Genomic DNA, 11,380 nt, shown 5'->3' with positions numbered 1-11,380 from the left:
CCCTGTGTTCCCTGGCTCAGCCTGGTGACATCAGGTGCTAATTTCTCCCTGCGGGGCCCCACCCAGAGAATTCCACAACACCAGACCTTAAGGATCGCCCAGCTTAGCTCCCTCTCCCTCATCTTCCAGGCCAGGAAAATGGAAGCCTGGAGACAGAAGTGAAGTGTCTTTTCAAGGTCATCCAGAAAGGTAGAAGCCAATAGTTGAAGTGGTTGTTGCATTTATTTTGGGCAGGTATGACTAAACCTGGGAGTAGCGGCAGAGGTCGACCTCGTGCCTTCTATGAATTCTCTTGGGTGTGTAACGTGGGGATACACATGTATGAGGAGAGTCCTTTTTTTATTTAGTTGTGCTACTGGCAAGTTCTGTGATTCCCCTGGCATCAGAAATATTAATAGCTAACATTTGCACAGTGCTTTATGGCTGATAAAATACACTCATATACTTGATCTTATTTAGCCCTTGAAATAGTCCTTCCAGGTCGTTATAATAATTATCGCTATTCTTTTCCAGATCAGGAAACTGAGGCTGAACGTGACTTGTTCAGAGTGACACAGTTACCACTAGGCAGATTTAGGAGTTGAACTTATATTTGTGTGATTCGTAAGTATAGCAAAGTGGCCCAGCTGATGTGCCACATTCGGAGAATTCAAAGTTCGGGACATAGTCGTCTTTTGTGCAGAGTGGAGGAGGAGGGCATCCCCAGGGCTGACGGTCACCAAGGCCCACCTGAATAGAGCTGGCAAACCCTCAATTCAACCGGGTTCTCCAAACGGCAGGTAACAAGATAGTATGGGAGCAATAATGATGCCTTTTCCAGGAAAGCTTTGTCGCCTTCAAAGTGTTCTCATATTATCTCATGAGAGGCCCGAGGAAGACCTAATACCCCTGGTTTACATAAGAGGCCCAGGAAGCCGAGCAACTTGTTGAAAATCTGCAAAGCCAACGAGTGATGGAGCCAGGACAAGAACCCACAGTTCCTCAATCCCAAACTCTTTCTACTTCTTTTTAGGGCAGCTGGGTCTGAAGGGGGTCCCTGATCCTGAGGCATGAGCAAGGGCTAAGGGTGGCATGTTCCAGCAAACTTCCTTGTTTGGGAGGAACCAAGACAGTGTGCCGAGGTCTCCCTTTAAGCTCTGTGTTTGAGCTCTGCCTGCAGAAGGCACTTCAATTGTTCCTCCAACCTGTACCCAGCCTGGCTCCCTGTGAGCCTTCTCTGCTGCACTGTTGCTCAAGGGGAAGAGAGAAATCAGAGGGGCGTGGTAAAGCATTTAAATTGGTTCCTGAGTTTAGCAGGATTCTTTCATCTGCAGTCGCCAGGTGTTTACTTGTGTTTACAATTCAGTGGGAAGATAAAGATTACACAAGGAAGGACCTCAAAGAGTCCCAGGCTTCCAGAACTGGAAGAGACTTCCGAGATTCTGATAGTCAGAATCAGAATAGTCCATCAGGGCTCAGTCAGTCACTGAATGATTAGCACAGGGAGATCTGCTCGGTGCTTTGTGACCACCTAGACAGGGGGGATAGGGAGGGTGGGAGGGAGATGTGAGAGGGAGGGGATATGGGGATATATATATATATATATATATATATATATATGTACAGCTGATTCATTTTGTTGTACAGCAGAAACTAAGACACAATTGTAAAGCAATTATACTCCAATAAAGATGTTAAAAAAAAAAAAGAAAGAAAGATGGGAGAGATCCCCCATCCCCACTTCTTCACTGATTGTTCTGGGAGAAATGCCTTCTACCTGGAGATGGGGAATGGCTGGTTGGTCTCAGAGGGAGATAGGTAGAAAAGGCCCTAACTGCACCAGAATTTTATATTTTATAGCATTTCCCAATCCTGCTCCCTCTTCAATTCCAGAGAAAAGGCAGGATATAAGTTAGATGAAGAGGGCTATATTCTCCCTGCATCTGGAACCTAGATCCACAGGTAAGGATACGGGAAAGATTTTCATTACAGCTCATTTGAAAACCCAAGCCCATTTATAATACAGTGTCTTTGCACGCTAAAGACACTTCCTGGCAAGGACTCAGTGGAACGCGGAGGATATTGTTTTAATCGGCTGTGATTTACATTTGTGCCAACTAACGAAAATCTTCTGATTATATTGAGCTGATTAATAACCACCCATGCCCAATCATAAGAAAATATTCTGTTCTTCCGTAAGAGTAATATTCTTATTAAAACCCACCAGAAAATACTTATAAATTAGTGGAATATTTGATAAATATTTTTAATGGTCTTGTGGGCCTCCATTGTATCAGTGAAGAAATCTATAGGTAGGCAGTTCTCTGGGAACCTTCTGGTCTACCACCCAAGACTGGGATACTTCCTGTGTGTTGAATGTTACATCAGGCTTTGCAGATCATTGTGAGAGAAGCAGCAGACAGAATTCCTCACTGTGAGGTGCTTGCCATCTAAAACTATAGCTGGACGGACACCAACAAAATAAACACACAGACAAGTACAGCCTCTCGGAACCCCTCTTACAAATATTTGAGTGCATTCTACATGCCAGGTGCTATTCTAAGGCTTAAGGAGTATAGTGATAATACAGGGAGGGTCTTTGCCTTCAAGGAATAGATCTATACATTCTTATGACTTAACCAATTCAACTTCCCTGACTTTGCTCTTGCCATCTCCTCCGTCTTGACTGTCTCCTCTCTGCTGTCCTGGTTTTCTGAATTCCACCCATGTTACACGGCCTGGGCTCTACCGCTCCTGTGAACTCTCCTCCTACCCCAGAGATCTCTTCTTCCTCTGCCTCCTTTAATCCTCACCGCCTGCTCCACTTTCTGGTCACACACAGACGCTCTGCTATTGCTAATTATGCGTTCACGTGTTTCTGAGTTGTCTTCTTATGGGCAGAACTTAGATTTTCTTCATCTTGAATCTCCTTTACCCTCCAGTGCCTAGCATGATGCCTTGTGGGTATTAGGTACTCAAAACATGTTTGTTAATTGGTTGATTTTTAAATATTATACGTACACTACAAGCTTAATGGTTAGGGGTGAATTAGTGAAATATATATCAAAAAAGACAACCCACTCATTCAAAAAACTTAAAGTGATACAGTGTCTGAAATCCCATCAGTAGAGATTCATGCCTTTGGAAAAGATTCCTCTCGTTTTCTAAAAAATACTCAGTTTAATACATTAAACTGAGTTTATTTACTTAAGTTATTAGTGACATCAGTTTTATTCTCCAATAAACACAAGAACTGAGTTGGCTAAGAGTAGAGCTGGATTCTTAAACAGCAGAGTCCTTGCTATGTATCAGGCACTGTGCTTGGTGTTGGGGTCCAAAGATGACTGAGACACAATCCCATCATTGAAAAGCTTATATTCTAGTCACCAGAATATTTTATTATCATTTCTTCAGGGGCTATGACGAAACCAAGCACAGGCATTGAAACAGCCCACCCTGGAGGATTGAGGGGAAGCTTCCTGGAAGAGTCATCAAGGAACATTCCTGCAGGCCTTCTCTGTCTGACTGCTTTCCCTCTTCTCTGATTATAAACCGTTTCAGATGCCTCAAGACCCATCTCAAATATCACATCTTCTGAGAAGGTATCCCTAAGCCTCACAGGCAGAATGAATCCCTCGCTCTCTGGTGCTCCTAAAACACCTCGCCCATCTTATTGTGGTGATTGTTTCTTTGTCTGTCCTCCCTACTCTCCCCCTCTAGCCCACATAGATGGTGAACTAGCACACAGGGGACACTTTCCATTCATGTCAGTCTATCCAGCTCTAACCATGCCTGGCACATGGGAGATGGGAGGACCACTGTATAACTATAGTTGACCAAAGACCTCTTGGACATCACTGGGTCTCTGGCTCAGGGCTGGATTGTGCATCTCCAGCTCCCAAGCTGACTGCCAGCTGGGATGTAGGAAGCAAGAACTGCCTGCCAACATTAGTGACAAGCTGCTCATTGATTCCATTCAGCCCAATAAATACTTACTGATAACTAGTTCCAATAAGAATAAGAATCTTGGGCTTCCCTGGTGGCGCAGTGGTTGAGAGTCTGCCTGCCGATGCAGGAGACGTGTTCGTGCCCCGGTCCGGGAAGATCCCACATGCCACGGAGTGGCTGGGCCATGGCCGCTGGGCCTGCGCGTCTGGAGCCTGTGCTCCACAATGGGAGAGGCCACAACAGTGAAAGGCCTGTGTACCGCAAAAAAAAAAAAAAAAAAAAGTATAAGAATCTTGCCACCACTACTAGAATGCCTACTGTTTGCCAGGTGCTTTACATACATGCTCTCACTTACTCTGTGTAACAACTTTGAAAAGTGTTATCTCCTTTTACTAGCTCAGGAAAAGAGGCTCAGAGGGCTGATTTGCCCAAGGTCACGTATCACGCAGAGTGGTCTGAATGTAAAGTATATCTGCTGAGTCCTGCTCCAATTCAACATAGGGATTAGAAGTATATCTCCTGAGAGGTGAAAACAAAGGTTCAGGGGGCATACAAGATTCAGGGAGTGCCCATGGGAAGGTGGTAATCAGAAAGCCTTCATGGAGGTCGAGTCAGATCTGGCCAATGAATGAACTGGAAAAAACAAACAGAAAGATCTTGAAGAGGTGACCTTCTTGATACTACATAGGATGCACCAATGCCTGTAAGCAAGGACGCAGAAGGGGTGGCGGAGCCTTAGATATCCCACTCAGGGGTCCTGCATGGGGGGATCTCCAGACTTACACATGTTTCCTCTCTCTTGTGCAAGAGATGGTGGAGAGGAGTAGGTGCTCGGAGGTGAGCCATCCCTAAGGTTCAGGTGCTGAAAGCGCATCCCACACATCCTTCCAAGACAGGTGGAGAGGGTCTGTGTCCCACCTCCTTTCTCCCCAAAGTAGAGGAGATGACCCTTCGCTTCCCCACTAGGTCTTGTCTTGTCACCTTAGGGTAGGGGGCGATGTCTTTCTCTCCCAGCATTGAGGAAGGGATAGTTCTTTTTCATCTCACCATAGGGTGTGTGTGTGTGTGTGTGTGTGCGCGCGCATGTTCGCGCGCGCGAGGGGAATGGCTTCGTTCACACTTCAGGGTGGGGACGTTGACACCTTTCTTTCCTTCAAAGGGAGTGGGGACAGTTTCCCAGACACGGTTCTTTTCTCCCCCAGTCAAAAAGGTGGTAGGGGCTCTGGGCTCTCTTGTCCCTATTCTTGGGGAGCAGGACTAGCTTCCACGCCCTCCCCAGAGAGCCACGCTCAGGTCGCAGGAGGCCTGGTCCTCCCCAGACCGCGTGTCCCCAGCCCCCAAAGGCCCGCTGCTCACAGCCGGCTGCACAGGTGGCGAGTCTGGGGCGGTGCCGGCTCTGCGGCGCGGGGCGGGGCAACCTGTGCCCCCGCCCCCGGCTCCGCCCTCTCCCTGGCGCTGAGCCTCGCACCTCCCCACCCGCCCGGCCCAGTTGGCCGCGGCTGTGTGCTTGGCTTGCGCGCCGCGGACCTAGCCTCTGCCGCCTCTGCCGCCTCAGCCGCCTCAGCCGCCTCAGCCGCCTCAGCCGCCTCAGCCCCCGCCGCCGCTTCTGTCTCGCCCTCCGCGCCTCCCGGCTCCGCCGCCCCGCGCGCCCTCAGCCCTTCAAGCCAGATGATGAACTTCCTGCGGCGCCGGCTGTCCGACAGCAGCTTCATCGCCAACCTGCCTAATGGCTACATGACTGACCTGCAGCGGCCGGAGCCCCAGCAGCCGCCGCCGCCGCCGCCCCCCGGCCCGGGCGCGGCCTCGGCCTCGTCTGCGCCCCCGGTCGCCTCCCCGGGCCCCGAGCGGAGGCCGGCGCCCGCGCCGCAGCCCGCGCCGCAGCCGGCCCCGGCGCCGTCGGTGGGCAGCAGCTTCTTCAGCTCGCTCTCCCAGGCGGTGAAGCAAACGGCAGCCTCGGCCGGGCTGGTGGACGCGCCCGCGCCCGCGCCCGCCGCCGCCAGGAAGGCCAAGGTGCTGCTGGTCGTCGACGAGCCGCACACCGACTGGTAGGTGCCCGGCCGGCGCCGCCCGGGGCTCGGGGCCGCTCCGAGGATGCTCCGGCTCACAGGGAGGTGTCAGAGCAACGAAAAGGAGGGTCTGGGGTCCCGCCGCGAGGAGACGGGGGTCCAGCGAGCGTGTGTGTGTCGAGGGCGGGGGGAGGCACTGGTCAGCCTGGAAAGGTGAAGCCTGCGGTGAAATAGTCCCTCAGTTGACTCAAATCCCCCCAACACATAAATGCTGGAGCTACTTTATCCAACAGGGAAGAGTCTTAAGAAATAGTCTTTTTTTTTTTTTTTTTCTGAGGGAGGGGTGGAGGGAACAGACTTTTCTGCCTCGATACATCAAAGCTGACGTGAAAAGGGTCCCAGATCTCCCGAGGGACATTAAGGCCAACAAGAAAGGTTCTGCTTTATGGGCCCCGGGGCGAATCAGGAATGGAAATGGGTATTCGGGGGCTGGGAAGCGAGAGGGCGAGGGGGTATTTTTTCACCTGGTCCGAGTAAGGCTGGTGGGAGCCAGGTGTACATGGACTTGTTCCCGTGCAGCATGGTGAACTCGTTTAAGAATAATACAATTCTTGTATTTCCTGCAGCCCCAAATATTCTTGTATTTTCCCAAGTCTCCAATTTGTGGATTAAAAAAATTTTGGGGGGGGGTGGGTATGTGTTTTGGGGTGGAAGTGATGGTGCTTTTTCCAGCTGGAAGGATGATGACCGAGGTATTCTGGATCATTAAATATTCTGGATCATTAAAGGGACACAAATAAAAAGAGATGTGCCTTAATGCAGAAGATGGGAAACTTAAAAAATTCTTTTTTTTTTTTTTTAAGGGATATTCCACCTTGGAAGGCTGAGGGAATTTGTGACCTCTAGTCGATAAAAGCATGAATGAGGTCTATTTAAGACGAATTAGTTAAAAGAGGCTGTGTTTTATGGAGGAGGAAGTTGACCCGGGGATGGTTAGGGTGGGAGGTGATAGTGGAATTGACTGGTGAAGGGCTTGAAGAAGTGAAGAGGTGAGGAAAAGGGGTTGCTTTTTCTTCTGGAACATGGCAAGGGTTTTTTTTTTGTTTTTTTTTTTTTCTCCTTTCTTCACAAGAGTTGGGGTTGGAGACTAGACCTAAGTCTTTCCTCCCAAGAGGGAGGCACAGAGGGACCACAGAGCTTTTTATCTCCATTTCCTCTTCTGGCTGCTTCCCTGGTTTTCTCTATCATTTTCTCACTGGGAGACCCAGACGGAGAGAGTGCTGGCGTGGCTGTGATAAAAGTGAAATGTAGATGTGGAGATGCCCTCCTGCTGACTTGTGTAGTTGGCTTTTTCTTAGGACAGCAGAGTAGAAAACCTGAAGGGACCTTTGTAAGGAAATGACACAGGCACACGCAAGAGTGTAATGGGGAAGCTAAGAGAGTATATGATGGCGCCATTGGCAGTCCCCTAGGAGAATTACTCTCAGTTCAAATCAACAAGTGCTATTAAGTGGGAAGGGAAGGTAGCTAAGCTTTATTGAGCATCTGTTATATGCCGAACCCTGTACTAGGTGCACTAATATATATCTTATTGAATTTTCACCACCAGACTGAGGCTTAGAGAAAGTAATGTGTTCACAGTCAAATGGTAGAACCAGAATTTGAACTTAGGCCTACTTGACTCCACTTTTGCCACTCCATTATGTTATATTGCCTCATTATTATTATTATATTATTAGCAATATTAATAATTGGCCCCCTCTAGGGGCTAGGCAGTGTATGGGCCTTACAGAGAACTCACTCAAATTTGGGAGACAAAATGAAAACATGAAACAGTTAACAAAAAGGAATCTAGAATAATAAGTTGAGACTGGTGTTTCAGGCTTTCAATAAATGGAGTGATTAGAGTTATTGAGAGTAAGGGTCAGAGTTATTGGAGAAAGCTTCACAAAGGATGAGTCTTGAAGAAAGACCAGGAAAAGGAGGGGAGAAATGAGAATGAAATTGGCGCTTCATTTTTTTATGCAAGAATCTTGACCCTCCTATACCTGGTCCTGATCTCCTTTCCTGTTGAAGGCATTTGTTTTGGGTGTAATTACTAGTTAGGTACCTGCAGGTAGGAAGACACTCATTTGTATGGGTATGCGTTTATAACTGCGTCTGTGGCTTGGGATTTGAAACTCTCCTTGGATAGTATTATTCTCTAGGAAGACTGCCTGCCTGGCACGAACCACAGAACTTGCCTTGCCCAGGAGACTAGACTTCGGATCGAAGAAATAGAAGCCACTTTACTGTAGGCTGACTCCCAACTGTTTTCTGATGTTCTCTAAAGTAATAGCATTGATTTATTAAAACTCATAAACCCAGTTTGAGTCTAGTGCTTGACAGCAGTTCTGTGCTTCTGTGTTTCTGTGCTTAATGGCAGTTCTCAGAATTTTGCAGAGTCTGTCTTCCTTTAAGGTGTCTGTATTTGTTAAAAACATCGCAGTTAAGTATTGGTGAGTGGCTTTATTGAAAGGTCTCTATGAGTTAAGGCGCAGATGCCTGTTTATGACAAGCTCAGTGACTTAAAAGGGTGCTTTTTGCTCTAAAGGCTGATTTTAATAGATTTGTCTCACAGTTTTAGCTACCTAGATAGTATTCTGTGAGCAGGTGTCATACATGCCTGATATTATTTTCCTGGTGCTTGCATAGGAAGTCAGAGTATAGCCTCCGAGTAAAATTTAAGAATATTGGTCCCATTTGAATTACGGAATGCTAAAATACGGAGGGTTTAACAAGTATTTAAATAATTGGAGATTTAGAGGAGGACTTAAAATAGGCAGCGTCTTAGAGCAGCCTTGATACACAGCAGATTGTTTTGAATTTCTGTAGTGTAATTGTGGGCAATGGAATCTGGGGATCTTATCACTGACCAGGTTGATGGGAAAATCGGAGGGTGTTTCTCTCTTTCTTTTGCTTGAAATGTGTTTTCATTGGTTGCCTGAGATCTTTAGGTTAATTGCACATTAACGGATCACTGAAAAATATTTCTGTTCCACTAAAACGTGATATCAAGCTCATTATATACCTTTTTAGTTAATTATTACTAGTGTATATATATATATATATATGCCTGAAAATGCATGTCTTCTTTCAAGGTTCGTACCTAAATTAGAAGTGCAGTTAATATTGCATTTTAATGATGTTTGTGCTTAAACAAGGAACAAGCGTCCATTTGTATATGTTGTTTTTTCTGTGTTTTACCTTCTCACTGGTTATGAGGTAAGTTTTCTCTCAGATTCTCCCCTGCCTCTGTTCCAGTGATTCCAATTCCAGTGACCAAGTGAGCTTTTTCAACCTTGAATGTCTCAATGTTTGAATTTGAAAATCAGTATAACAGGCATTCTGGAGATTATCTAGAGTATCTAGAGATTGCAGATTTGACAAGTCCACAGATGTTTATTGCACACCTCTGTATAGAGTATATATGCTAAGAAAAATGAGACATAGTATCTCTCTTCTAAGATCTTTCCATCTGGCTGGATAGACAAGATAAATACATTTAAAAAAAAGTTTACTAAAAACTTCCTCTTGTATTTGAACTATGGTCCTTGGATCAGCAGAATAGGCATCAACCGGGAGCTTTTTGAACTGCAGATTATCGGGTCCCACCTGACGCCTACTGAGTCACACTTTGCATTTGAATAAGATCTCCAGGTGATTCACGTGCACATTAAATTTAAGACGCACTGAACTAAAGGGTATGTGATTAGTGCTAAAGATGTGGCAACACCACCAAGTACTATCACTTTTTGAGCAACTGCTATATGTCACATGTGATACCGAGTTCTTTAGAAATATCATTTAATCCCTACCACAGCAATGTATTGTACTGTAGACATTTAAAAGAGGGAGTGATGGATGTGGGCTGGAATGGGAAGGGAATGCTTCATGGAAATAGTGAGATTTGAACTGAGCCTTGAAGAATTTAAATCAAAAGAGATAGGTTGGCTCAGTCCAGACAGTGGATGGTATAAGGAAAGTGCACTGGTAGAAAAGAGGGAGACAACCAAGAGACTCGATTGATGCATTATCTGGGAAGCGCCGGTTCCCATTCTTTTCTGGTCAGTCTTTGGGCATTTCATTAAGAATAGGGGAAGCGCAGAAGTCTGGACCAGTGCTTGTGTGTAGTTCTAGAAAAATATTTGAATTGAAACTTGGGGGGAAAGCTCCAGTGGTTTGAGGCTTCTCTCTGCCAAATATTTTATCTACATGTCCTGTTTCTAACACAAACATACTGATTACATTGAATTTCATTGTTCATAGCAACATTAGCTTATAGCTTAGAATTCTAGGTTATTAGAGCTGGAAGATAATCCGGGTTACTTTATAAATGGGGGAAATTTAAAAAATAAATTTATTTATTTTTTGGGCTGCGTTGGGTGTTTGTTGCTGCGCGCGGGCTTTCTCTAGTTGCGGTGAGCGGGGGCTACTCTTCGTTTTGGTGCACGGACTTCTCATTGCGGTGGTTTCTCATGTTGTGGAGCACAGGCTGTAGGTGTGCGGGCTTCAGTAGTTGTGGCACACAGGCTCAGTAGTTGTGGTGCAGGGGCTTAGTTGCTCCGCGGCATGTGGGATCTTCCAGGACCAGGGCTCGAACCCATGTCCCCTACATTGGCAGGTGGATTCTTAACGACTGTGCCAGCAGGGAAGTCCCATAAATGGGGGAAATCTTTTTCTGAAGAAGCAAAGTGGCTTGTTCAAATTTACTCAGAACTAGGATCTAGAACTTCAGTCTTTCTTCTAAGCCCAGAGAAATGGAACAATTTGCCCGAGGTCAAATAAGAAGTTAGTGAGAGAATGGAAACCAGAATTTGCATCTTCTGACTCTTAAGTTACTCTATGAGTAGATTCTTTAAATTTAACCTTTTTTCTCCTTGAAAATTCTGTTTTTGTCTGCTTTTTTTTTTTTTGCTGTACGCGGGCCTCCCACTGTTGTGGCCTCTCCCCTTGCGGAGCACAGGCTCTGGACGCACAGGTTCAGCGGCCATGGCTCACGGGCCCAGCCGCTCCACGGCATGTGGGATCTTCCCGGACCGGGGCACGAACCCGTGTCCCCTGCATCAGCAGGCGGACTCTCAACCACTGCGCCACCAGGGAAGCCCGTGTCTGCTGCTTTTAAAGAGTCACTGTGGAGTTGTAAGTGCTTAAAGAAGAACCACATGAGCATATTGCACTGTATCTCCACTAGCAGTTTCACTGTCTTATTTGTGTTATTGTTGTTTCAGCAAAGGTCATTGTAAAATGGTTGAAGGAGGCTCTTAATTAGAGACTTAGTCATCAAACTCCAACAATATAATAAAGTTAGTAGGACTGCGCTACTATGATGACCTTGCTTTCAGGGACCCATTTTTACCTTAGTATCCCTGTCTGCCTAAGATTGTTTACTGTCTTTCTCTGCCCAA

General features: G+C 46.5%; 1 protein-coding gene across 2 annotated transcripts in view; it reads left to right on the top strand.

Moving 5' to 3' along the window:
- Window positions 1-5,425: 5,425 nt before the first annotated feature.
- SYN2 (synapsin II) overlaps window positions 5,426-11,380 on the top strand; it is a 148,643-nt gene continuing 142,688 nt past the window's right edge. The window contains exon 1 of one of the 2 annotated variants that reach the window (XM_032649097.1): window positions 5,426-5,972. In XM_032649097.1, coding sequence (XP_032504988.1) covers window positions 5,596-5,972 — 377 coding nt within the window. In that variant the 5' untranslated portion in view covers window positions 5,426-5,595. The remainder of the gene's footprint in view (window positions 5,973-11,380) is intronic. The other variant, XM_032649098.1, reaches the window with a different exon arrangement.

This window comes from Phocoena sinus, chromosome 11 (genome assembly GCF_008692025.1).
Source record: "Phocoena sinus isolate mPhoSin1 chromosome 11, mPhoSin1.pri, whole genome shotgun sequence".
In the NCBI taxonomy this organism is placed as follows: domain Eukaryota; kingdom Metazoa; phylum Chordata; class Mammalia; order Artiodactyla; family Phocoenidae; genus Phocoena; species Phocoena sinus.
The sequence above is the reverse complement of the archived record's forward strand: the minus strand, read 5'-3'. Positions and strand labels throughout refer to the sequence as shown.